General features: G+C 46.2%; 2 protein-coding genes and 1 long non-coding RNA gene across 4 annotated transcripts in view; 1 reads left to right on the forward strand and 2 right to left on the reverse strand.

Moving 5' to 3' along the window:
• OSBPL11 (oxysterol binding protein like 11) overlaps window positions 1-1,325 on the reverse strand; it is a 45,190-nt gene extending 43,865 nt beyond the window's left edge. Inside the window, exon 1 of one of the 2 annotated variants that reach the window (XM_041124041.1) lies at window positions 1,267-1,325. In XM_041124041.1, coding sequence (XP_040979975.1) covers window positions 1,267-1,313 — 47 coding nt within the window. In that variant the 5' untranslated portion in view covers window positions 1,314-1,325. The other variant, XM_030016665.2, reaches the window with a different exon arrangement.
• Window positions 1,326-4,067: 2,742 nt separating this feature from the next.
• LOC115343406 lies at window positions 4,068-12,308 on the reverse strand. Its single transcript, XR_003924115.2, has 3 exons — window positions 12,149-12,308; window positions 11,257-12,020; window positions 4,068-8,208 (listed from the first exon to the last, which is right to left on the reverse strand). It is a non-coding gene; the product is annotated as an uncharacterized LOC115343406 (long non-coding RNA).
• A 176-nt stretch (window positions 12,309-12,484) lies between these two features.
• Window positions 12,485-27,427, forward strand: LOC115343276 (glycerol-3-phosphate dehydrogenase [NAD(+)], cytoplasmic-like). The gene is made up of 8 exons (XM_030019054.1): window positions 12,485-12,627; window positions 18,027-18,204; window positions 20,129-20,269; window positions 21,520-21,658; window positions 23,473-23,585; window positions 25,106-25,339; window positions 25,490-25,596; window positions 26,928-27,427. The coding sequence occupies exons 1-8, from the start codon at window positions 12,587-12,589 to the stop codon at window positions 27,022-27,024; spliced, it is 1,050 nt and encodes a 349-aa protein (XP_029874914.1). The 5' UTR covers window positions 12,485-12,586; the 3' UTR covers window positions 27,025-27,427.
• Window positions 27,428-27,760: the final 333 nt, after the last annotated feature.

The raw sequence follows: 27,760 nt of genomic DNA on the forward strand, positions 1-27,760 counted from the left end.
TGGAAACTTTTTCAACCAGGAAGCACACCAGAAAAAAGTACATGAAAACCCCCAAATCCCTCAAATGCACAAGCAAGTCATCCAAAGGAAGCATTTTAGTTTGAATCCATTTCAAACTAATGCCACGTGCTCAGCTTCTCCTGCTTTCTCTGCTCTCTTCTGCTGTATTTGCTATATCTGAGTAATCACCCCGATTTATGCTAAGCACAGCCGTTCTTAAAATAAGTCTGATAAGAGAGAAACTCCGTGCATACTCTGAGTTTCGCCATCAGCAGCAAATAGGAAGCATCAATAAAATAAAAAAAAGACTGCCATTAAGTTCTTAAAGAAGCCACACGGAGCTAAAATTTGGCACAAAGTTTCGCTTTTTGGAAAGGCTGGAAAGCGATGGAGCGCCTTCAGCAACTTTAAACCGGTCTGCGCATCGTGCGAGGCAAAAAATAAGAACCGAGAGGAAGGAGCAAAGGCACAAGCCCCGGCAGCATCCGCAGCCCAGACGCGGGGCTTTGTGCTAACACACAGGCACACGAAAAACCGGAGCCGACTGACAGCCAGCCCGCCCCGCCGCGACGAGACGAGAGGGCACGGAAAGGGGAGAGCGAGCGGCCGGGGCCGGAGGAGATGTCCCCGTCCCTGTGCCCCCGGTACCCCGCGGCGGCTCTGCCTGCCGAGGGCGTCTCAAGTCGGGGCAACCGCGCCCAGGGCCCACGCCCGGGGCAGAAAGGGGGTGGGCAGCCCTGCGAAGCGGGGGCACGGGCGCTTCCAGCCGGGCTCCGCAGCCGCGGCGGCTCCCGGGCCCGCAGCCCCTCACCTCACCTCAGCCCACCTCAGCCCGCCCCGCCGGCCCCGGCCCGGCCCGCCGCGCCCACCTGTACTGCCAGCCCTTGGCGCCGCGGCCGCCGCCGCTCTTGCCGCCGCTCTGTCCCGCCGCCGGCGGCGGCGGCGGCGGCTGCTGCTGCTGCTCCGGCTTGCCCTCGCCCTCCGGCCCCTTCATGGCCGCCGCGGGGTCGGCGCACTGCATGGCGCCGCGGCTGCCCGCCCCCTCAGGGGCGCCCCCGGCCCAGGGCGGGCCGCCTTGCCGGGGAGGGAGGGAGCCCGCCCCAGCGGCCCGCCGGCCCCGCTCAGGCCGCGCCGGGGCCCGGCCGCGCCCGCCCCATGCGGGCTGCGATGGCGGCGGCTGCCGGCACCCCCGCGCCCCGCTCGGCTGGGCTCGGCTCCCCGCACGGCCGCGGCGGGCTGGGGAAACCCGCCCTCCCGCTCCCTCACCCCGCCGCCCGGCCCGGCCGCCTCTTCCGGGTCAGCGCCGCCGCCATCTTTAGCGCGGGCAGCGGAGCCCGGGCGAGGCCGCTGGCAGCCGCTGCCGCGCTTAAAGCCGCAGCGAGCCTTCAAAATGATCGTCAACTCGTGGCTACGAGCATTCTCCCCCTCCACCCACCCCCCCCAAAGAAGGAGGGAGGGCTGAGGAGAGTGAGGGATCCAAGCCGTGTCCTACACAGGTTGTTACGAGCAGGGACATGAAGGCCCTTGGCTGGGATCTTGCAGAGTCGTGTCAGAGCGAGCCGTGAAACAGGGCCCAGTTCAGCAGTTCGTTCACCAAGCAAAGCCACCCCACGTCCTGGCCTCCAGAGGAAGTACGTTTTCCCTCCTATTTTTCCTCCCATTACTCCATGTGGGCAACAGCTAAGCAGGTTTTTTCCTTCACGGAATGACAGCAGGGCTAACTGGGAGAAACTGGTTTGGTGGTGCATCATCTTGCAGGGCAGGCGTGGCGTTTGGACAACCGAAACTTAATTGACTGCGGCTGCGTTATTCTTAAAATTGGGGCAGGGGAGCCTTGACAATTCCGTGACGGTTAATCCATGATGATGATTAATCAATCGACTGATGAAGAAGAGGAGGGCAGAATCAGACACGGCCGTGGTTAGCAACGTTGCGGTTCCGCTCCGCATTTCATCCAAACTCCCTCCTCCACTCTCCAGCTCTTCTATTATACGCCCATAATATTGTAGTCAACCGTTACACAAAAGATGCTAAGTTCCCTTTGTGAGACTCTACGTAGAAGCAAAAATGTAAAGGAGAACATATTTCAGAAGAATACTTTATTTACCCAGACCACCCCACCCCCCCCCCCCCCCGCTAGCAGCTTTCTACCCCATGAAGGCTGCCCCGGCTTTCCCATCGCCTACCAGCACATTCCCACTTCCCCAGTGACATTCAAATTGTCTTTGCCTTTGGCCATCAAATGAGGATAGCACGTTATGAGCATCATGTCTTTAAAATATATTTATAAGCTTTAATCTGGCTCTAAATTAGCACATCCCTCCTTGCCAAGCGCACACGCACGTAATCTCAGCTAACAGACCCCAGGCAAGAACTGCCTGTTGCACCTACACCTATAATCCCTCTTGCAGAGATGTACTACATTACCACTGCACAGGCATAAAATCCCCCACTTCTGCTTTTTTAGAAGCATGCTCATCACTGCAGGGGAAAAAAAGGGCTTTTTCAGCTGCATTTTTCTCCTGTGGAACCACAAGAGAACAGATCAGCAGTCACGTTGTCCATTGAAGAAAATTTTGGCCAGAACTGCACTCCTCTTGCCCTCCAAACACATTCCTCCGCTGCCGATCACTTGACATTTTAATTGAAAATATAATATAATTGCATGATATCATAATGCATGCCAACACCACTGAAATTTTCCAGGGAAAATTTGAAGTAAAAGCAACTCGGGCAAGAATTCCACTTGTGTGTTTTATTTCCCCCCTGCTTGAGGACAACCGGTCCCAGCAGAGACATAGCTTCACCTGGGCTAGACCTTTTGTAACCATCACAGGTGGTTGGTAGGATGTTCCTCCACCTAGAACTTCTCCAACACCCAAGACAGGCCAGTGATCCTTAGTGCATGTTTCTGCGGCCCCTCAGCATCTGGTCCCTGAGCACAGGGTAGTAAACTCAGATTTGCTTCCCCCATGCATTTGCTTTTTTCCTCTTAAAAAAAAAGGTGTTGCACCCGCAGTACCAGAGGCTGTCATAAGATGGCATTGAGAAAATGCTTAATAGCATAGAAAGGCTAGCAGCTTAACCGCATTTGTTATGGATTTACAGTTCAAGCTGCCTTTTATCTTTAGTATACAGTTGCCACTAATTATAACTTGTGTTCAGGTTCACTGCTCTCAGTCTCCTTCCCTGGTTATAATTTAGTGGCTCAAAATGACCAAAACCCCAACCTGGCCCTTGCAAGCACGGCTGAGGGTGAGTGCTGAGATCCCACAGCAGTGCCCTACCTGCAGCCTGCCTGAGCCGTGCCTCTTGCTGTGATTTCTAGGTCTGGAGGAAGAAATGAGGAAGAGCTGCAGATCTGGAGGAGGAAAGCGTGAATGGGATAACATACATTTATTCATTTTTGTCACATCGAATCCCTGTAGGCCCGATTATGGCTACAAGCTGAAGTGGATCGTATTTTATTATAACTCGTGTTTAAGTAGATTTGCCAAATTTGCCATAATTTGTTATTCTGTTAATCTTAGGAAACTGCCCAGGATCTGATCAAAACCATGCACCACACTTGGTGATTTCTTCCAAAGGTTATAGTCTGCATCTCTTCAGATCAGTATCATTTCTTCAGAGCAGCAAGATCTATCCATGTTCAAACAGTAAAGCTCTAAAATCCAGCATATTTTTCATCACCTGTGTGCCCCCAAAAAATTATTTTTTTTTTTTAAGAGAAATGATGATGCAAGTTTCCTACCACTGCCTCGTCGGTCAGACAGGATTTTTTTTTCCTGACTTAATATGTGGTTTTGGAAGAGGCCGAGTTTAACATAGTTTTAAATCTCTGTCCTCCTGTGGTAGCTGGTCCACGGAAGATAAGCAATTACTGCTCCTCTCTGCCAAGGGAACTACATCCTCTACAGGCATGCGGAGGAATGACAACAACCCTGGGAAAGGAAAGCCAGAAGTGCAGCCTGCATTTGTCACACGAGGAGTGCCATTTTTCATAAGCATTGCTGAACTGGAGGAGCTGCTGGCTAATGAGAAAATGACCAGAAAAGTAACGTTGCTGATAGCGCTTCACATCTGCATTTATTAGTTGTACAGTCGGTGTTTCTTAGGGTTACATTCTTTCTCAAGCCAACTGATAATTGAGTTTATTAATAGTCTGGGAAACATACAATGTTTTCTGGGCTCTTCTAGATAATGAACATGAACTAACTTCCTATTCTTACCAAGAATAAAAGATACCTGCCTACTAAAACTGTAGATGCTGTGACACAAGAACAAGAAAGGAAATTTGGTTAAAAGAACAGCCTTTCTCCTTCAACATGCTGAGCGTACAGCTGTATTCTCCTGACTGTAGGTGAAAATGGCCAGTAAGGTCAGGTAAATGTAATACAAATTATTTCAGCCTCCAGAGGATTTTACACTGTAGCGATCATTTGACAGAACGCCTTGATTTTGGAGCTTTACAGGTATCACTGACTTACTGGGTCTGTGGCTTTGCTGTAACTTAACATGCACAAGAAACACTGCTCTGTTTGAGATGTAGGATCTCTGGTGCTTGCTTTTAATGGTTATTCATCAGTCCTTCTGTAGTCTTAATGACTCAAAAGCTTTTTTCATTTGGGCTTTTCAGTCACTGTCAGTTGTCTCCTAACGTCCTTGCTCCTCTCTATCAATCCCTGCGCATCGTATTCTGCCGTAATGCAGGTCCAGCTGAAAGCACCAGACTCACAGACGGCAGCAGCTCATGTTGCCTACAAAGTTTCCTTCCCAGTCCACAACCCATTCGCACCCTTTACACTCACATTTGGCACCATTTCCAGTTGCACTCGGTGTGACTTTGCATTGAATCATGCTCCAGGATCCAGCGTTACATCACCCCAACACGATCCAGACGTGGAAATGTAAATTGGGGCAGCAGCAAAGGCTCGGTCTGGCTGGAAGCCGGGAGTGTGATCCCAGTAGCTTCCCCTTTGTGAGGCACCCTCTGAGGAAAGGACCGTGCCCTGGGAGCTCAGTGAAGAACATCACTGAAGGACTTTGCATCTGCCTCTGGAGCGGCTTCTTTGGAGTTGCTGCCTGTGTACGGCTATTTTTCTTTAATGCTTCTCTGTGGACAGAGGCTTGCCACAGCCTGGAGCTGTCATCCTCATCATGCAGCCATGGGGCTGCAAAAGTAACAGAAGCGACGCTGCTCTGCAGTCATCACACGAGAGCAAAGACCATGGCAGCCCCATCCCTCTCCACACCGGCATATTGCGATGAGCACACTTCACGTTGCCTTTCATCTTTTAGACCTCGAGACACTACGGTTCTGCCCACCACCCAGCCCCACCACCTGGGAACAGTTAAAGCACTTACACCCAGTCTTGGCAGGGACTTCCAAGTCCCCACACAGACTAAAGCTTGTCCTAGAGAGGCAGCTGACCAGCAGCAACAGGAGATAACCATGTTATGACCAGAGTTTGAGACATTTCCGTAGCCACAACACCAATCAGCACTTTGTCTCATTCCCTTTGCCTGCCTTTGCATAGCTGCCCAGCACACATGGTTTTAATCTGGCAGTCTGCTGGAGCTGCTGCTGACAGCTGGATGTGTGTCCCGGGTCTTCGCCGAGAGCCAACCCTCTGCTTGCTCAAGTCACACAGGGACACCTCCTTGCCCTTTTCTCTCCAACTCGTGAGCAGGCAGAGACCTCAGGGTATTGCCTCACCGCCCACTGTGGCAGAGTGCAAGCTGTTCTAGCACAAAGGGAGATGGCTGGAGCCCATCACCTCTGTCTGGTCCTTCTGCACCATGGGAGGACTCGCCTTCTGCCTTGCCTCAACAGCCCCTGGGTGACTCTGCTCCCTGAGCTCTAGGGGATCTTTCCTGCCATGTTACTCGCCCCAACAGAAAGTGAAACAGAATCTTCCTCCAGATAGCCCCCTACTCAAGCCCTTTGTGTGGGGAATTCAAAAACACATGTTTGTCTGCCTCGGGCCTGACTTCTTCACTAAATGTAGCCACATGTGAGTCCGTCACTGAGGCGTCAGCCCTGTAGCGCTGTGGGACCACCCAACAGGTTCTCTGCGTGGGGAAAGTGAGCAGGTACCGAAGGAGTGGGGCAGGGTCACCTCTCGAGCACTTATGGACTTGCTGCAGGGAGAGCAGAGGAGGCCTAGGAAAGCGCATCCCCTTACCACCAGCCTGGGTCCGGCGCGTGCTCAGCAGACACGAGGGGAGCACGTGCTGTGGTTGTGGTTGAAGAGCTTCCCAGCTTTTTCGTCCGTCTCACGGCCATCTCCAGCCTTTCTCTAAAGACTTTTTCTGCCCTACTCTATGGCACAACATGGCATTGCTGCCTTCAGCTGTTCTGCAGCTCACTGTTAGGACTCCTTTCCTCCATGATTCTCAGTTTCCTGAAGAGCTAATGTGTTTTTATTAATGTCTGGACTAACCTTAACAGCTGCTGAATGCATTCAGTTCTTCAGTCACTAGACCCTTCTCCTAGAAGCTTTTCTGCGCCATGCTTTACTCCTACACACTTTTTCTGCATGGTTTCTATGGCAACATGAGTATTTCTCCATCTGCTGTAGATCCCCATTATCACGTTTAGCTGTTTGTTATCTCAGTCAAATGCCATTTCCAGGTGTATCATGATAGCAAGATCAGTTTGGAAACCAAGCCAAAGCACTTGGTAATTTTTGCAGGCAAACCTGTCCTTCATAATTTGATTGCTATGTTTCTGTATAAACTCTGCTTGTTTGATACTGATACCGAGCTATTCTCATTACCAGATCTCCTACTTGTATCTGCACACCCTAACCAAGTCTGCATCCACTTCATAATTTCCAAATGACATCCTTCCTTCTCATTGCAGCGTGTACTGCCTACAGAGTAGGTATATTTGGATTCTGCAAAGTCTTTGTAGGTCTGTTGCCTGAGGTTTGACATCTATTTTATGGAAAATTAACTCTAAGTTACCAGTAAGGTTTTTTCTTTCGGCAAATGCGTTTTTCAGTTCTGCTATAGTCCTCCTGAAAACCTTCTCCGTTGGATTACAGAAAGCCCTAAAGAGTGCAGATGGTTTACAATTGGCCTCTCAGTCTGTTCTGCTTGAATTCCTTAAATTACTTGGAATTACGTAGATTTCTATAGGGCTAAAATCCAGTCTCATTTTCTGGCTTTTTGGAGAACTAATTTAAGTGTGAAAAAAAAGTTCTTCCTGTATAATCCGATCAGAACCTGCAGCAAAGAACTCAGCTAAATAAAATGAGTAAGAACTTCACTGTTGATTTGTTTTCTAGATCCCTTGAGTCAGTAAAAGCAGACTGCAAGAAATCCATGTGGAAGCTGTAAAGCTGTAAGTAATTTGGACTGTCAGCTCTTAGGGACATAAACTGACACTATTTATTTGTACCTAATGTCCTGGAAGAGGTGCTTTGAGATATTACATGCTACCTCAGTATAAATGGTTATTATTTACTACCTATAATTAAAAGTATTTAAGCATACAATAATTTAGTGTTCATATATATACATTTAAAACCATGCAAATCTTCCATTTAGAATATAATTCAGGGAAAGCTTATGTGCAAAAATCTTCCAGTGGAAAATGAAGAGGCCCATGATACATGAGTAATTTTGATGCTAATGCCGTCGTCCACCAGGCTGTCTAGCGTAAGGGTCAGGGTCAGGTGTGGCGCTTGCAGTTTGGGTAGAATTGAAATAGTAGGTTTTTAATGGTCTGCAGACCTCGGCCAGGGGAAGGTTCCTGTCGACACTCACAACAGGCAGGATTCTCTCACACACCCAGGCTGAACTTGGAAACCCTTGTTCTAAACTCCAGACCTACCCCAACCTTAACTCTACCCATGGCTCCACAGGTGAGAAAACTAAATGTTTGAGCCCTGCTGACATCAGCACAGGAGGTTTGGCAAAAAAAAAGCTTGATTTTCAGCTCCTCTTTCCCTAAACTCTGAAGCCTGCATTCGTAGAGATGCCGAGGAGCGATGCTGTCTGGTCACCGCCCCAGGGAGTGCAAAATTCATATTCTGCTTCGCTTTCAAGTAGTCACAAGACAGAAGAGGCTCCCTGAATCTTACTTCTCTCCAAAGAGATCAGACAAAATAAGGCAGAATATTTCCCGTAGCTCCATATGCCCACACAGAATGTGGACTGTGATGCAGACAGTGCAGGACATCTTAGGAATACGTAGAAAACCTAGTGAAAAAACGAGAAGGGAGTGATATGCAGAGAAAACTATCCTTCGAACATCCAAAATTAAAGGTACAGCTCAAAATTAAAAAAAAAAAAAAAATCAGACCTGCACAGGGAAGGAAAAGAAGAATAAAAGGGTTTTAGCTGCATGATTACAAAGGAAACAAAGGAAAGTATCACCAACAATAACAGCAGGGCAGATACCTAAAAGCTAAAGGAATATATTGCTTCAGTTTCCATAAGGAAGAAAATGTAACCCCAGAGAGCAGAGGCAGCACACTTAATGGGCTAAAGGGCATGGATATGGAAATTACTGCATGCAACACAGCCACAGAACTCAAGAGCTCTTTACCCTTCGCTTCTGAAGACTGAATAATCTCCATCACTGAGATCTGTAGGCTTTTTAGAGCAAATGTTAGCCATGAGTAACAAAAGACGTGTGGAGGAAAGCAGAAAATGGGTTAGAGTACAAGCTAGGCATGTTATATGTAGACTAACCCAGTATCTTTCTTTAATAAGATAATTGCATTTGCAGACAAAGGAAAACTAATAAATCTTATCAACCTGGACTTTGGTAAAGCATTTGATTTTGTATTACCTAGATAATTATTAGTTAAATTCGAGAAGATGAGGATTAACATAAACACTATAAAATGCTGAAGGAATAGTAATGGGGGTGAAAACTGATGAGGCTGATAGCAAAATTATAGGACTGGAGGAATCAGTCTTCCTGAATAATTTCATTAGTTAGCTTGGTGCAAAAAATGACAAGTGGGGTAATGAAATTTGCTATTGACAAAGTTGGGAGACATTTTCAATAGAGAGGAAATCCTTCAGGAAGAATTATATGATTGTTATGCCCTAGTAACAGACATGGGATGAAATGTAACAGCATAAAATGCAGGGACATGCACTGGGAGATTGATAAAATTTCTGCTGTAAATTAAAATTTATCCGCTATGAACAACAGAAAAGGAAGAGCCACGTGCCTGATGTAGTTATTAAAAAGGTAAATGCAGTCTTACATGTAGAAAACCATGTATTTCCAGGAACAATAAGTAAATATATGCAAGGCACCAGGTAAAACTCTGCTGAGATTTTAAGGGATTATTCTGGTTATTGGTGTTCAGAAAGCCTGAATTCATGCTGGAACAGGTACAGAGAAGTGCCATCCGGATAATCATAGGAAAAGAAAAGAGGAGGTAAGAGAGCATGTCTTGCTGAGCTTGGCAAAATGAATGGTGAGAAGGGATCTGATTCCTCTCTGTAAATATATTTGGGGTTTAAGGCGGGCAGAGGGGGAAAATAAGCACCAGGGGCAAGAATCACTCTACATTTATAGACAGCGCTTGTGCTAGAGCAGATGGGCATAAGTTGGGTATGAAATGGGGAGAGGGGCTCCCACCGTGAGAGGAGTAACTGTCTCAAACAGCTTCTCAGTAGAAGAGGGGGCAAAAAACCTGACCAATTTTAAGATGGAGCATGATAAGGCTGTGAGCTGGCAGCAAGAACTGGGCAGAGTGTCCTTCCAGGCCCAGCTCTGGCTCGCCCAGGGAAGGAGAACAGAGGACTGGCCCTACCCCATACTCACCTGGTTTACCCTACGCACCCAATACTATAGGGTGCCCAAACATCACCAAGCGGTGGCCAAGGAAGCAAAGCACACAATGGCTATATCTATACCATAGGGCAGAGCATGCTGCCCCTTACCTTGCCTGCAAGTCCCTCTCTAGAGAGCACCCAGCCCCACCTCTCCTCCCTGCCCATCCCCTGCCTGGTGCCTGCCAAGTTTGGCATTTCTCAGTCACATTTTTCAGGGCGTTCAAAGACTGCATTGCCACCATAGAAAGAGCCACACCTGGCTTAGAAAAAAACGCCCGTTGGCTGCCCTGGCTTTGCAGCACTGACAGTGAGGTTTTTCTGTTTGCAGCAGCTGCTAGGCAGAGGAAAACCACCCGGCTGTGTAATCTCCAGCTGCTGACAGGTGCATGACCCATTAGGTGCGGAAGATCAGGTGAGCTTGGGTAGGGGTGGCCTTGAGAGGGTTGTCTTCATCCTCCCTATTAAGCAGACTGACCTTTTATGTCTGTTATGTGCTAATGACTCACACTTGAGAGGTAGTGCTCGTGGGCTTATGTGAAAAACAAACACTGTGCCTTTGTGGGAAAGAACAGATCCTTCTCCTTGCCTGATAAAACAACAGCCATCAGCATCTGCCGGTGTGTGCTATCTGGCTCCAGGGCTCTGGAATCTGACAAAGGACCCATTTCTTGGGGCCATTCCGCGTCCCCACACAACACTGCCATGAGATAGCTTTGACATCTGAACTGCCATGTAAAAGTGCCTGCAGACTGCCTGGAACAGTCCTTTGTGCGTGAACGCTCTCCTACCCATCTCCACGGAGCAGTGACTGCACAAATCCAGAGGACAGTTCAGCAGCAGCACAAGTTATCTTCTTCCACAGCCAATTAGTGTCACAGATGTATAAGCTAATGCATGCACTCGCAGTCCCAGGCTGCCCTCTCTGCTCTTCGCAAGTGCTGCTGTATCCATCTGCCCGCTCATCCCCTGCCAGTCTCACCCCTGCCAGCTTCTGTGCGCCGACCAAATGGTCAGTGCAACCTAAATGTGGAGGGCACCTAAATCCGTCAGTCCAGAGGCTGCCAAAATGATACAGTTGCCCTTTGTAATTAAAAGCTGCCGCATTAATTTAGATGAAACCATTACAGTTTGCAATACTTACGTACTATATAGACTAGGGACATCTTCTGTTGCATACATTAGTTGCAGAAGCCAGTGCTTCAGTGAGCGTGCCCTCCCCTTGGGGCCCGGGGACTCACCAGGACAGAAAAGCTTGCAACAAGCAGAGAAGTCTCGGGGGGCTGAACAGGGCAAGGAGGATGATGGCTCCTCCTCACCTCCAAAGTAGATCTTCATGGAGGTGGGGAATAAGCAAAAGGGAGAAGAGATCTATACAGAGGCACAGAGGACCTATACAGCCAGGGAAAGAGCAAATCATGGTGAACAAGCAGGAGACTGGAGGAAATGTACCTGGAACTGGAGAAAGGCTCCTGTGCCTTGGCTGTTCTCAAACTGTGCACGTGGGTAATGCCTCTTCTTGCAGAGCTCCCCATCAGGCTTCACACGTGCCCAGGGTCCCAGCTACACTTTCCTTTTCAGGAACCTGTCATCTTCTCAAGATATTATTTTGCAGAATTTTGCCCTAGTTTTTTTGTTATGTCCCCAAACACGTGAGAGGACGCACCAAATAGCTGAGCCGACAAAGCTGACAGCAGGCGAGCTGAACATATGTGTACCTCCAAAAACACCCACCGGCTTCTGAAACGCTGGCAGCCAGCCTCCTCCTATGAATCACGGGGTCAGGCCTCCTCGTCACACGGAGCCAGAAACCCACTGAGCCAAGCTCCGGTGCGAGGGCAGCAGACGTGGTCACTGCCGAGCCTACGGCTCCCTGGCAGGGAAGGGAGCCTGGGCACGGCAGGACGAGGGGAAGCAGGAGTGCAAGCTCAGGGAAGGTAGCAAATGCAGCTCTTTGGCTCAAAAACGAGAGAGAAGGCTGCTTTGAAGAGGAGACGGGGTGTAGCGGAGGGCTGAGAGGTAAAATGTGGTAATTTGTAGGGCGTTATGCATGACTAGACCACGTAAGGGAAAAGGAACCACACTCCATTTTGTCCTTCCTTGCAGATAACTTTTACTTGATGTCCCGTATTAAGAACTGTGATAGAGTCCATGATTTATCAGCTGAATTGGGCTCTGCAAACGCGCTCATAACCTTTCCCTGGCGTTCTCCTCACCTATCGGAAGAATTTAAGCCATTATGCGTCTGTCTGGCGGGACAGGTGGGACCTCAAGATGTTTCCCACCGCCCCTAAGGGCCCAGCTTGTATCCCGCCCCCCCCCCAAACTCCACCACCTTACCCACCCCGCAGAAACCCTCGGCGCTGCCGACGGGCAGGAAGGTCCCCCCACCGCGACAAGTGCCGGGCTCCCCCGCCTTCCCCACGCAGGTCCTCATCCCCGTCGATTTTGGAGAAGGCACCGAGTTCCCCATTCCCCCTCCAGGGGTCTCAGTCGACGCTCGTAGGGCAGCCCCCCGGGGCAAGAAAAGCCGCCGGAGCCGCGGGCGGAGCCGGGGAAGGAGGCGGGAGTGGGGGGGGGGGGGGTACCCGGCACTACCCCCGGGGCCGCCGCCCGCTCACTCCGGTCCCTCCCGCAGGCTCCGGGGGCCGGGCCGGACCGGGAAGGGCGGTGCTGGCAGGCGGGCCGAGGCGGGCCGGGCCGGGCCGGGCCGTGCCGGGCCGAGCGGAGCCGAGCCGAGCCGCCGGCGGCAGCAGCGCCGGGCGGAAGGGCAGCCCGCAGCATGTCGCCGCTCCGCGTCTGCATCGTCGGCTCGGGGAACTGGTGAGTGCCGCAGCGCGGGGCGGGGGGGGCCCCTCCGTGTCCCCCGCCTCTCCCTTCCCCACTCCTCCCTTTTTCCCCCGTTTCTTTCCGGGTTTTTCTCCCCTTTTAACCCTTCCATCCTTGTTTCCTTCCCCCCCCCAACCCCCCCCAACCCCGCAGCGGGGCGGCACACCGGGACCGCCGGGCCGGGCCCCGGGCAGCCTGCCGCCCCCCCCCCCCGCCCCGACTCAGCCGCTGCCGGGGGCTGCGCAACAGGTTCGGGGGGAGCCGGGCGGGGAGGGTCTCCATGGTCCTGAAACGGCGGCCCCGGTCCCCGTCGTCTCCTGCCTCAGCCTTGGGGATTCCGTGGGCAGGGACCCGTGTCCCCGAGAGACGCACCGGCCGGTGAGACGTGGGAAGAGACGAGGCTCCTGCACCACTGAGGTGTACGAGCCGTCTAAAGCCTGGTGACAGGACAGCGAGATCCCGGAGGGGACCAGAGCTGCGCCTCTGTACATGGGTGCGCCCGTGGCAGGGCCCAGGCGGTTCAGATTTAAGCATTCAGTAGTGAGGAGAGCGGTGATGCTGTTTGTATTGCTTTGAAGGAACCGGGGCACAGGCTCCATTGAAAGCCACGACTGACTGGTACCTCTCACTTCCATCCTCCTCGGCATGTTGTTTTGCATCTTGGTGCAGACGCAGCCTTGTACAAGCACTGCGTTCAGGTCCCCCGTTTATCCTGATCCCCATTCATGAGAATACGCTTGCTACTGCTCAGTCCTTTCTAGCCTGGACAAAAGCGCGGCTCTCCAGAGCTCCTTGGGTCTGACAGACCCCACTGAAGTCACTAAACCCTATCTCACTGGACTTCGCATCTTACTTTTCTCACGGTTTATGTAAGCTGAGCACAAACAAACAGACCAACATGTATGTGCATGTGCTTGGGATTAGCAAAGCCAGCCTCCAGGTAGTTCTGTGGATTGTTTTTGTACAAGGAAGGCAAGCTCCTTAAGATTTTTAAAATATCTGACAGCTAAGTGGAAGCAAATGCCAAAAAAAATCAATAGGTGAGGGAGTGGTTGCTTGTGAGCTGCTGAGAACACAGCATAGTTAAAGCATGGCTCTTTGCCTTCCTGCCTTGCAAAACCAGTCCACTGCTTTCTGAGCCCCCACGTGCATGCTCTTTCCGGATCACAGGCTCTTTGTGCGTGACATCTCTCAGATACAGCCTTCACACCTAACTGCACAGCTAAGACTTCTTTGGGAACTCATCATCACGCATCTGGCTTTCCCTGGCCCTGACGGACGTAGTCCTGCCCCATCATTTCTGCACCAGCATTTCCCCAGCTGCCCCTTTCACCATGTCATTCCAGCGCTTGCATCCCTCCCCCGCCACCCTCTTCTCCCTCACCTTAACCACAGGCATCGAAGCCTGTGCAGGCAGCTCATTGTCACTTCCAAGCCCCTCAACAGCCATGGCTGCACGTCTGGGAGTCAGCTTTTACCTTTGGTCAGCCCACAGTGACGGTCTTCATCAGTCTCTTGCTGCACCCTCAAGCCTTTCCCAGGCTGTCCCCTTGCCATAAGACATTCTCCAAAGCCACTTGGTTGTCTTCCTTCCTTCGGATCTTTACTCGAGAAAGTTGTCTGTTTTTCACATGTACCTACAAACTTGGAAAGAGTTATGCCGCAGAGATACAGAGACCCCAGCTCGTTCAATACTATCTACTTACTCGTACTGCCTCTCTGCCTTGGCCCATCTCTTGCTTCCTACCACATACATAGATTGTAAAATCTTTGGGGAGGAGATAAACATTGTGCTCCGATGTTTAAATCACATCCATTCATAGCCTCTGTGGCAGAACAGGTTGTCTTAACACAATACAGAAGTACAACGTTTATCTTTGGCAAACATTTTTTTCTTATGTTCCTCCTGCATATTTGGGTGACAGTTCAGATCACTGCTCTTGAGTCTTTCTTGCAGCTCAGAAACGTGGCTGACACGTGACACAGCGTGTTGCAATAGCTCATGTCAGCTGCAGAAGGAGTTCAGCAGGTCACAGGGACTAAGTCAACACTGCCGGGAGTCTCATGACTGATGTGGTTAAGCAAAGTAAGTGCTGCACCACATTTTGCTGTTGCCAGCCAGGTGCAGGAGCTTACATTAATCACGGTTCAGTTACCTGTTTTTAAAAACAGAGGTTTAATTTGCTGCCTGGCCCTTCAGAATCCAAAACCTCTCCCAATCTTCTTAGATTCCATTGGACTGCAGAGTCCTCAGTGAAGATCCAGCTTGAACTAGGTTCTTGTCTTCAACATGGACAGATGGCCAGGCTTTTTACGGAGGTGCACAGAAGGAAAGCAAGAACCAGTGGTCATAAATTGAGCCAGCGGAGGTTCTGACTCAATATATAAAGAAAGGAGAAAAAAAACCCCTATGAGAATAATAAAGCATTGGGGCAGGTTGCCCAGAGAAGAGGTGGTCCTTGGAGAGTTTTCAAGACTCAGCTGAACAAAGCCCTGAGCAACCCACCTGAACTCGGTGTTGTTCCCACTTTGGAGACCTCTCGTGGTCCCTTCCAACCTGAGCGATGCTATAATTTAAAACATTTGGGGTGGTTGGCTAAGAAAGAAACTCGAGGAAGAAAGGATCATCTTCAAGCATCTAAAGGAGAAAAACAATATTCCACCATTCTAGAATAGAAATGGGCTTAAACTGCAGTAAGAAAGACTTAGGTTAAACGAGAGGATGATCTTTCTAATGGTAAGGATAGTGAAGTCCAGGGATGGGCTGGTTGGGGAAGGGAAGAGACCCGCAACCGCTGAGGTCTTTAAGACCTCCTTGGAAAAACTATTAGGAACGGCCTAAGTATGTTTGACTGCCCTTTGTGTAGGGAAGGGACTAGCTGCTTCACGGAGTCTGTTAAGCTCTATTTTTCACCGGATCTGATGTATGCCACAAACACTTTCATATTCACATATGTAAATAATGGGTCTTATTTGAGTTATTCTACATCAAAGCTTTCTCATTATATTCATAGAAAATCTCCAGATAAAAGCTTTCTTTTTCTTAGCAATATGTAAATCACTTCCAACATGAATTAACATAATGGGGGGGGGGGGGAATGATTGGCAGTCTTCACTTTACTTTTAAAAATTATCTAAGTGGAGTTCTCTGCCTTCTATTAATCTTCCCTAAATTGAGTTTTGGAGAAGATAAAACCATAGCAAAGTCTTTATATGTGAACGTCCTTGGTTTTGTTTGCATAAGCAGCCCTCTTCTGCTAAGCCTGTGTAGTCTACCAAACACTGCCTTCACAAACAAAGCAATTCTTCTTCTCAAGGCTGAACAGCAGTGACTGAATTTTAAATGGACTAAGTAAAACAGACCATCAAGTTTTGAATTGTTGGATGGTTTTGTGGCGAGGTATTGTCCCTGGTGACTACCCAATGCCTTTCAAATGTTAAACCTTTTCTCCCCCAAATCCTCATTCATCTAAAGGGAAACCAAACGAAAATACTGTCACTTATGGAGCTACCTTTACACCTGAGATAACTTCACCAATATCTTGTCAATAGGAAAATACTTGGGTGGCAACATCCAAGCGCAGTGGTAATGACAGCTCTGCTAGAAGATCAGATTTATCTACTGAGAGTTGTGAGTCCCATTCAGGATTTCAGAGGTTGGAGCTGGAGTCTGCATCTTTCAACAGAAAATCATACACACTTGGTACATGGCTAGAAAAGTTATTTCTATGGATAGGCTTGAGGTCTAAGGTCATGGTCCAGGTTGTGCTGGAGTCTCAACCTGGATGATGAATTTAGATCTTAAGTTTATCCGTAAAAACCCAAACTTTTCTTATTAATATACATTTCTTGTGTGGAGCCACAATTCATCCTCAGCTCAAGCCTTGACTGTGGTCTCTGTTGATAGCAGAGCAAGAGAACCAGAACATAAGTAATTTTATAAATAATATGAATGTATGATATGACTGCATGCCTGCCTTTCAAAAAAGCAGAACTCTTACGGTAAAGGTTCACTCCTAAAGTATTTCCCTAAATATTTTAAAGGGCCAAAACCAGTCATTCCTTTAAAAAAAACCCAAAAAACAACAACCAAAAAACCCCAAACCAAAACAAAAAAACCCCACCAAACGATAAAGCATTACGGCAGCTCAGGATAGAGCATATAGTCAACACTGAGCAAAGTGAAACCTGATCTCAGTAGGATTTCTTTATCGTTAAAGATTAAGATGAAGCCCTTATTCTTTTATTATTTATTGAGCAATTCAGCCGCGTGCAAACCTGTTACATCTCCTTGGTTGAGCCAAGGAGAGCCAGTTACAACGTGGTTTCCCTTTGAACCATTGACAGCTCAGACCTACCTGGACTTTGTCTTGGATATACTCGAGACCTTTATCGGTTCCAGAAAACATATCACGGCTAAATCCTGTTCATGCTCCTCATTGCAGGTGTGTTACAAGTGGGTCAGAGGACAAGGGCGTTGCAACTGGAGCTCCTCTTTCAGTTGTGTTTGTAAAATGGCCAGTGCTTGAAAGATTAAAGTAGCATTAAAGGGAAAGAGGGAACAGAGGAATAAAAATAATCACCCCTCCTCCCCGTATAATTTGAAGAGCATTAAGTAATACTTCCAATATTTTCTGTGGGGTTTTTAATCCTCTCTTGCCAAGAAAATAACTGAATGTTTGCAAGGCTGCAGTGGTGGGGGGGAAATAAAATTATTGTCTGAACTGAGATTAAAAAATTCTCAGCATGACTGAAGAAGAGTAAACTGGATGGTTAAAATATCCTCAGGCTGCAACTATTACAGATCCTGTTGCAGTGATAATTAGAACAATAAATAAAGAGAAACCATCAGGTTGATGATTTATTTTTTTTTAAATAAAAGAACAGTTTCTGAGGTTTTAGCTCTTACATAAAATCCTTATTGCAACTGTTTGGTTATTGGTAGGAAAGTGGTATGCATCTATTTTAGATGAGATGCACAAAGACTGTCACAGCAAGATCGTTCAGCATTGCTTTACCACCTGGATTATTTTACATTTGTTGGTCTTCAGAAAAAAAAAATATTATCCAAGGAGTAAGAAAGATTTTAATCCCAGATAGTGTATTTTTAGTGCTGTTCATGGTACATCATACTCCCATTCTATAATCTTTGGTATGACTTCAGATCCCTTATTACAGTTATGTTTCCTCTGGTTCTACTTTCTGTGTTTTTAAACTGAGGGGTTTTTGGTGGAGGGTAGTGCATAAAGCTTTCTGATAAATGTAGCAAGCACCTGAACAGCTTTATAGCATGGGCTTTTTACGAGTTATTATGTTTAAAGTAATTTGTGTTTCCAATTCACAATAAAACTATTTGTTTCCTATTAGTTATTTCTTTTTTTTTCTTTTCAAAGGGGATCAGCCATAGCAAGAATCATTGGCAAAAATGTCCAGAAGTCCAACAGATTTGATCCTACCGTCAAGATGTGGGTATTTGAAGAGATCATCAATGGAAGAAAACTCTCAGAAATAATCAACCAGGAACACGAAAATGTTAAATATCTGCCTGGATACAAGATACCCAAAAATGTGGTAAGTTGAAAAAAAAAAAACAAATCACTTAAATATTTTTATTTTTTATAAAGGGAGGCAACATCTGGCAAAATTAAAACTAGGCAGTAATTCACTGCTTGATTCTGGTTTGCCACCTAGCTCACTCCAATATTGACATATAACTCACTGGAATATAACTCACTTCTGTGACTTCTGCTTGTCTCATATGTCACATGCAACTTCAAACACCCAACTGTGTCGGGTGCTGGTAACGCACCAGCCGCCTCTCTGACAGAAATCAGCATAACTCTAGAAATGGCAGGCAGAGAGCTGTCTACACAGAGCCGAGGTATTTCAAGCCCGCAGCATCTTCTGGAACAAAAGGGAAAGCTACTGCTCTCCCTTCTTCTAAAAAAGAAATCAACAGCACAGCTAACAGCTGTGGCTTACAAGGAGATGGATAATGAGCTATCGGCTCATGGGTGATTTCAGGATACCAACCTACTGCTATAATTAATAATGCTGTAAATTCCACAAAATATATAAGGTGTTTACTTTTCATGAACATTTAAAATACCAAGTTATATATCTCTCTACTTAAATTAATCAGCTTAGATAATTTACTGCTACTGAAGCAAGCAAGGTGAAGGCTTTTGGCTGTTCAAGATTTTGGCAAATGCCACTGTTTTATGCATTAAAGAAAGTAGCGCCACGTTTCTGCAACAGCTGCAGTTGTAAAAGGAAGTTAAGACACTGCACGTGGTGGGTCTCCTTGCTTGGAGAGTGGTTATATTTAGTACTCCATTTAGTGCTGTGATTGCATATTTGGACTCCTGCGGTTTGAACTTGGCACACAGTTCTCCTGGGCTACAATTGACATGTCACTGTTATTTTTACAACCCTCTAGCAGATCAACAGGCTTGTCATCATTACTTGAGACCAGCCTCATCCTGTCTATAGCAAAGTCTGAGGCTTTACCAGCAGAAATCAGCTGGTTGCAGTAAGGCTTGGAGGGACCCTCACACCTTCGTCTCCGACTGAGAAAAAAAAAACCCAACTAATTTTTTCCTTGCATTGCTCTGTGAGATTTTGGAGAGACAGAAGCACAGCCTGTACAGCGCTGCCAGCCTCTGCCCTGCTCCTGCTTTGCTGTTTTCCTAGAGAAGCAGCCTTGCTGGCAGCAGTTCGGGTTCTCCCGCCGGGAATCCCGCTTGCCCTAAGGCGGTGTGCTCCAAGGCTGCGTCCGAGGGCAATGTTTGCTCTGATTGTAAACTGCAGGCTCAAATTCACCTGCCATTGCCTCTGTAGCCTGGCTTGAACTGTTGTTCTAAGTAATATTAGCATTTGGAGTAAGGTACAGCTTGCTAGCTATTAAGCACATTGGGTAAATTTTTCTAACTGTTGGTTAAGTTACTATATATTTAAAACAAACAACCCATCCAACCCCAAATATGATAATAAATTCTGCCTTTTGATACAGTTTATTCCTGAGTAGCTCTCAGCTGGTGACCTATGGAAACTAAAAACTGTCAGAATAGGCTCTGTCTCACCGTTCTGCTTCGTTCCCGTGCTCCCTGGTGCTACCACTCATTCCAGCAGAACCCTATGGGGTTGCTCAGCATCTTCAGGAAGCACCTGAAGAAGCTGAACCAGCAAAGGGGCTTCGCAGGATGGTGCAATTTTAGAAAGTATAGAGTCTTCCCCAAATTACCCACACCAGGCTGAGATGGGAGGCAAATGAAAAGCAAAATTATAAAAAATCAAAACCTAAAATAGTTAGGCTGCTTTGGATATTTCAGAAGAGAGCTGCAGTTGCTCGCATGAAGAGCTAGCAGCTACGCCACACTGCCAGTTAAAATTAAGGACATCTGCAATGTGTCTTCAATGGCTTTAGCACGTTGGTACCTTGCAAGGTGTGAGGATTCCTACCTGGGGCTCATTTTGGTTGTCACTCTTGTCCCAGGTAGCTGTACCAGATGTGGTCGAAGCAACAAACGGGGCAGATATTTTAGTGTTTGTTCTGCCACATCAATTTGTTGGACGAATCTGCGAGCAGATTGCAGGCCAGATAAAATCCGGGACATTTGGGATTTCCCTGATCAAGGTAAGTTGTCATCTCCACAAGACTCAATCTGCACGGAGTAAATAAATAGCTTCAACTTAAGGGTAGTAGCTCCAGCCCTCAGCTGCATGCTCTGCGTAAACATGAGCATTTCTTTCTGCAAGAGTTAAAACTTACCCAGTCTCTGCCAGCCCTTCTGCTGCTCACGTGGCCATGGAGAGGAAAGGATGGGGGGGCAACCCAGCCAGGCTGAGAGTATCCATCTTTGCCAGCCATCCTTAGCCTGGATCAGTTCCCACTTGGACCAGTATGGAGGTGAAAATGGGCAGAGGGAGGGCCGTATAAGCTGTTGCTGCTGCCAGAAAAAATACTCATCAGACTGCAGCCTCAATTAACTCTTAACTGGAAATAGTGCTGGGTCAAAGTGCCTCTTCCAAGTACATGCTAAAGCTGTTCTTGGCAGCATTAAAATGGCACAATAACACTATATGATTTTGCAGAACTGAAGCAATTTTAATCTCGCATGAACTGAAGAACCTCTTTTTAAGGTTAGACGTACCAGATTATCATCATCTTAAAAGGAATTAATATTTTAAGAGAATCTCAAACTAGAAGCCAGAGGCAAGGCATAGGAATATAGTCTACCACTTCTTCTTTTGATTGCATTACAGGAAATATCCAATTTAAAATTGTAATGAAAGAAATGTAATTCAAGTTTTCAGACTGCAATACCAGCTCTTCCCCCCACTTTCCCCCCCCCCCCATAGAAATTATCTCACAAGCAGCAGTAAACAGAGAGGAGGGTGGGAGAGGAAGGAAATTCCTGCAAATTTACTTCTTTCTTTAGCTTAAAAAAAACCAATCCAAGACAGATCAGAGATCAGTATACTCCTTAATACCAATGAAGCACTCAGATTAATACTTAGATCTTGAAAAAAAGCCACTGCTTGTAGGCTTAATTTAAAAGTCTGGTTGTGTACTACAGGAATTTAACACAAAGGAAAAATACAGCATCAAAGAAAGCCTCAGGACAGCAGCACTGGATGTGAGGCCTCTTGCAGGGTTACCTCGACTGTCACTACCTTCCCCCTGAACTTGCCTTGAATTTGCAGTTATCAGAGTACAAACCCAGAGCATTTGTATTAATGGCTAATGCTAGTGAATATAAGACCCAAATCCTTCCAATTAAAACCAGAGCTGCAGGCAATAGGACACCTTCTGCTTTACCGCTGCTCTACTACTGTCATTTTCCTCTTCTATTAACTTGGCTTTGACTATCATCTTTTATTCAGGGGATCGATGAGGGTCCTGACGGCCTGAAGCTCATATCTGACCTCATTCGAGAGAAACTGAAAATAGAAATCAGTGTGCTTATGGGGGCCAACATAGCCAAGGAAGTGGCTGATGAGAAGTTCTGTGAAACCACCATTGGTAACTATCGCAAAGAGCAAATTAGAGCCTCTAGCTGTGGTTTAACTTCGCCGGTGGCTGGGCAACAAGATAACCTCTGGAGGAAGGAGGGGGATGCGAGGGGTCCCAGGTGGTTCACGAGTGGTGCGGTGGGTGCGATGCCCGCTGAGCTCATTCAGGAGTTGGCGTGATTTCCAGGGAGGCTGGTGCTGGCAGGATCAGATCCAAACTAACACTGGGTTTCAGCGCCGAGAACTAATTTCATCCATTAAAAAATTACAGCTTAATCCTGTTCTGGTAGGGGCTGGCAAGAGCCACCTTTCATGTCTGTAGAGCTCAACGCTGAGTACGTTGGCGGTTGTTACACTATACTGTCTAGTTAGAGAAATGTAATCAGAAGCTCGTGTGTGCTCATGCTCCCTGAGGTGTATTTCTCCATCTTCAAATGTTTTTGTCTGGAGAAAAAAACAAAACAAAACAAACCACAACAAACCAAACCCAAAGAACAACAACAACAACAACAAAACCCCCCAGTAACATCGTGTTCCTCCCTGTCACTCAGACTGCTTGCCAAGACGTAGCCTCAGATCCTCCCAGAACTCAGTGTGACCTGACTTGGAAAGTTCATCCAGTAGTTTTGAAAACCTGTTGATTTTTTAAAGTCAGCAGAAATTCAAGTTGCATAGCTAGGGAAGACAGAATAATAAATTATTGTCGCACTACTGTTATCCTTTGCCTTGCAAATGTTACAGTAGCAGTGAAAATTATACTAGCTGGGCTTTTGTTGCTGGCAGAGCAACTAGGCACAAATAGGACTAGACAGGATTAGGAGAGTTGAGGAATATTCATTTTCTTGGGGGGTGTTTAACTTTTGCTGGCCCAGTTTTAAGCCATGCTGTGATGATGACTCTGCAGAGAGATTTGCCCCTTGCTTTTGTTGTCATGGAAAGCCCCACAGCCCAGAAACAGCCACCTCGAAGAGACTGGGTATCCCCCAACATCAATTATTGCAAAGGACGAGAAACAAACCCAAAGTTTCTCGTGAGATGGGACAGAAACCCCACAGCTACCAGAGTGCCATTGCCCAGGCTCTTTAATACTCAAAACCACCGAGTGCCCAGAACCCCTCCAGGAGCAGCAGCTGGAAAACTCTACAGCTCCTCACCGCTGAGCTCTCCCTGAAGGAAACCAAGCTGCCTTGTATGAAAATAAAGTGAAACTCTATTCAAAAGTCTTTGCCCAGCTGGCCAAGGACTCTCTGGATAAAGGCAAACCTCATCCCCTTTACCGCTGAGGGCTCTCTACCCTGCCTCTCAATAGCCAGGGCCAGCACTGTAATGACATGATAATGACCTTGGTAGAATTGGTAACAAAAATTTTCCAGCAATGCGAACGTTCAACTTCATCATCTGTGGATCTCCCTGTAATTGGGAACTAATTGGGCATTAATCATTTGCACCCCATAATAATGCTTAGCAATTACACCAGTTTACATTTTCAAAGCAGCAATTATACCATTGTGCTGTACAAAGCAATTTGTCAATATTTTCTTTTGCAGGGTTTGTGGTTATACAAGCTTACTCAGGCAGAAAGCTGTTTTAGGGACTATCTACTTTTAAACTCTTTAAAGAGTTATTAAGCGATGCTTGGTGAATGCCCTGGTACTAGCATACATTTAACACTGGCTGTCACACAAATCTCTTATTTAGCAACACCCAGTTAGGTTTTGTGGTCCCAGTAAAGTGGTCCCTAGGACCTTATTTCAGGTTTCAGTTAATTGTGTGTACTCTGAAACATTGCGAAAATGCTCTAACTTTCATTCTTCCTTCCCACAGGGTGCAAAAATGAAAAACAAGGGGAGATCTTTAAAGAATTAATGCAGACCCCCAATTTCAGGATTACCGTGGTGCTTGACTCTGATACAGTGGAGATCTGTGGAGCCTTAAAAGTGAGTGGTTTCAAACCAAAATGTTTTTATTAGGGCCAAATTCTACCCTCACCTGAGTCTTCTGTAAGCCACAGGATCTGAGTCCTGCCACCATATGATGAGAGACCACAGACAAGATGTTCGTGTGCCAATTTCCCAATCTGTTAAAAAGGGAAAACATACTTAAAAATATAACTGCTGGCAAAGCATTTCAAAATAGTTGTATTTTTATCTTTATTTAACCAGAGGCACCTCTGCTTCTGAGGGCAGAATTTCGTCCTCTGTATTTTCTTGTCTGTGTATTGTAAGCACATGGAACAAAGACTCTTACTACATACAGGGGCTCCCACTAATAACTTGTTTTCACAGTTCAAGTAGTAACCTGCTAGAAAGTTTGCATCAGAAGCAACAGTCTGTGTTGGCAGCACGTCTGTGCCGGCGTTCAGCAATGCCCACATCAAGATCCCAGGCCGGATCAGAGCAATAACAAAGTCACCAAGTTTCCAGTGAGGGGGCACTTGAGTGAGATTTGGAGCTTGCTTTTAAATGCGTTGAAGGTGACTCCAGCCTGTGATCCTTTGTACTTTTTTATACATTCAATCATTTGTACTTCAATAATTCACCCCTCCTTAGGGGAGGGGGGATTACTGGCTAGGAAAGAATCTGTCCTGTTTAACCTTACATGCAAAAACAAAAGTTTCTTTACATACATAGATTTTGCTTTTGGCCACAGACCGGAACTGGGAGGAGGCACAGAGGGGAGAGAGGTTGTTTCTGCTTTGTGGGAAATCTTTGCTCTCTTTAAATCATTGCTTTGGCATTGCCTTTGCTAAAAAAACCCCAAACAGTCTGCACTGGGGCGCCTGCATGTCTAGAGCAAACACTTCAACAACAGTACTAGGTGACATATTAGTCAAATGCAGTGAACCACACTTATTTAGGGGCTGGGAGTTGGGAGGCGTGCAGGACAATGGTGAGGAGTTGTAAAGATGTTTAGGATCCTGAGAGATGTGTTTAGAGCTGCAGAAAAGGGCAATTCTGCTGACCGTTTTTGCAGGGAAAACCAAAAATTGATCTACTGCAGCATCAGTTCATAGAACCCCTGTCTGTTTAAATTAGAGACCCACAAAGAAAACCTGGAAAGGCATGACTCTGTGTGGGATATTTTAAATAGTTAAAACAGAAAGGTCAGTGAGTCCCAACTTGGAACTAGCCAAAAACCAAAACATTAATTGGATACATGCTATGTGATTGCAACACTACTATATGAAACAAGCTGCTTTGATTTTTGCCCATGGGAATAACAGAGGACACTTTATAATAATCTTCTAGAAGCCCAGCTACTTTTGTTCAACGATAATTAGCCATCTACCTTCTTCATAACATAAACTCATGGCCATTGGCAATTGAACCTTCTTCTGGTGAACGGGGTGAAGACAGATTTGTAGGATTTTCTTAAAGCTCAGTGCATGCTGATGAACTGCACATCTTGCCTGACCGTTACCTTTCCTCCTCTATTTTTTGCACTAAACTGTTTTTAGAACATCGTAGCAGTGGGAGCTGGGTTCTGCGATGGACTAGATTTCGGCGATAATACAAAGGCAGCAGTTATACGCTTGGGCCTTATGGAAATGGTGGCCTTTGCCAAGATGTTCTGCAGGGGACCGGTATCAATAGCCACTTTCCTGGAAAGCTGCGGCGTCGCTGATCTAATCACTACCTGCTACGGGGGACGCAACAGGAAAGTAGCAGAAGCCTTTGCTCGCACAGGAAAAGTAAGGAGGATTTTGAAATATTTTACACTAAGACATGAAGGAATCCTTCTGTGTTTTATAAAGGCATCGTTAGCTGTTTACCTTCTTGATAACTGCTGGTATCACAGCAGTATCCCCTCTGATCCAAGTAATCAGTCTCCTCTCTTCTAGTCCATTGAGGAACTGGAAAATGAGATGCTGAACGGACAAAAGCTGCAAGGTCCTCAGACCTCAGCCGAAGTCTACAAGATTCTGAAACAGAAAAATACGCTCGATAAGTAAGTGCTTTGATTGAAAAAACCAACTGCATCAACAAGAAAATATGAATGATTCATAACCTCCTTAACAGTACTTGTGTTTAATTATCTTGTTCGTTTCTGCAACAACTGCTTTCTACATCTTGGGCCACCATTAAAGCTCAGCTTAGCCTGACTCTTCATCGCCATGGTCAGTAGAATGGGATGAAAGCTAAACAGCGTTAGAAAAAACAAGCCACAGATGTATAGGAAACCAAAGAAATAATAATCCAAAGGAGCTACCCAGACATCCCCGTCCCCCTGAGCAAGACTGAAGGCCATACACAGAGTCAGCTTGCAAACATGATCTATAGGTCAAAGGGTTTCTTGTTCTCAGTATATCACTGTTACAGCTTGCAGCAATACTGCTCTCAGTGCAAACGTTAACTAGGTTATCTCAGTATAAAATTTGGGAACATACTCCTAATAAAAAATTTTTATACACGTTGAATAGGTAGTATGTGCTGATATCAGTGCTTTAGTGCCACAAATAATGCTGAGATAAAAAGTACTTCTAATTGTTTGGGATGATGTAAGATTATTTATAATTTTAAACCTTTGTCTCAGCTTACACAATAAAAAGCTAAACTTCCCTCCATCCCATTCCCTCTCGCACTTTAGCAGTACTGAGAGGTCAAACACTGCTAAATGAAAACTTAAAAAAAAAAATTATTAGAATTATAACAGATACAGAAGATTCAAACGGCATTATCTTTCAAAAATGAGAGAGAAAAGAGAAGCTCATTTTAACAGGACATGAACTTTAAATCAAAACTTGATCTAATAAGTATCATATAATTGTGCTTAGTTACACGCTCAGCTCCAAGTCATTCAGTGAACTCATTTTTTACTATGTAATGACTAAGACAGCTTGCAAAAGGGAAAGAACCCCTTAAGCCAGGAAAAGAAAATCATTTGAGATTTTCATTCTTTTTAGTCTTTTAGATGTCAGTAATGAATGCAAATAATATATATATGCATTTTGCACACAGGAGGAAAAAGAGGATATGCAATTCAAGATTTTTTGTAAATAAAAAATACTGGATAGAATTTTGTCTCCAAAACAGCTCCTTTCTGCTGTCACTCCCAAGAATTGCCCCTAGCTCCTCTTAATTGCCCTATATAGTTTTCCAGTAAAGGCACCTCCAAGTTAAATTGTGTTGTAAAGAGAGAGAAAAATTCTCCACTTTCCTTCTAATGTAACAAAAAAAAAAAAAAAAGAGAAAGGGTAGGGGTTTTTTTCCATTATAAATGGCATAGAAATGTTTATGTAAACTTTAAAAACTATTTTCATTGCTATGCGCTTCTTTTAGGTTTCCATTATTTACAACCATCTACAAGATCTGCTACGAGGGTCAGTCGATCCAGGATTTCATCACGTGCCTGCAGAACCACCCAGAGCACATTTAGAGATCCCCTCTCCTCACCTGGTTGCACCAGGACTTCTGTCCATTCCATGGCAAATAAAGTAGAGAAACAGGTTGTGTGACAACACTTGCTGTAAAAGCAACAAAGAATGTATTTCAGTATCCTCATTCTGGGGGTAAAAAAAAAAATCTGCCTTTAATTTCAACATTATACCCAAGGAACAGGAAACGAATGTAAAATTTAACAGTATTTGATTTGAGTTAGTAGTGTGGGCATATCCCTAGAATTACTTTCTCGTTGGTTGAAAACAGTTTCCCTTGTAATTTCCACAAGAGCTCACTCTAGCTCACGTGAACCTCAATGTTTTGCCTGCTAATGTTACTTACAGAACAGCACAAGATGCAGAAAAATTGAACTCGTGCAAACAGAAAAATTATAGTAAAAAGTCTGACAGCAATAACATGCAATCACATGGGCAAATGTTGGGTTTCCATAGTTCCCCTCAAACACAAACAACATTTTGTATTTTGTGACATTTAGTCCTTCTTTGATTTTGTTTCCCAGGGTAAGCCTCTTTGGAAAAATAGGTATTGTTACTGCGCTCAGACACACATGAATGTTCAGCAGATGTATAAATAAAACAGTTTAAGGGGCAGGGGGAAGGAGAAAGAAGGGTTTGGGGCGGGGAGGGAGGGTTGTTTGTTTCAAATTCAGGACACTAGGAATCCTCAGTAGTAGTGTGACCTTCATTACACTTACTCTATTCCATTCAAATACA

This window comes from Aquila chrysaetos, chromosome 6 (assembly GCF_900496995.4).
Source record: "Aquila chrysaetos chrysaetos chromosome 6, bAquChr1.4, whole genome shotgun sequence".
Classification (NCBI taxonomy): Eukaryota; Metazoa; Chordata; class Aves; order Accipitriformes; family Accipitridae; genus Aquila; species Aquila chrysaetos.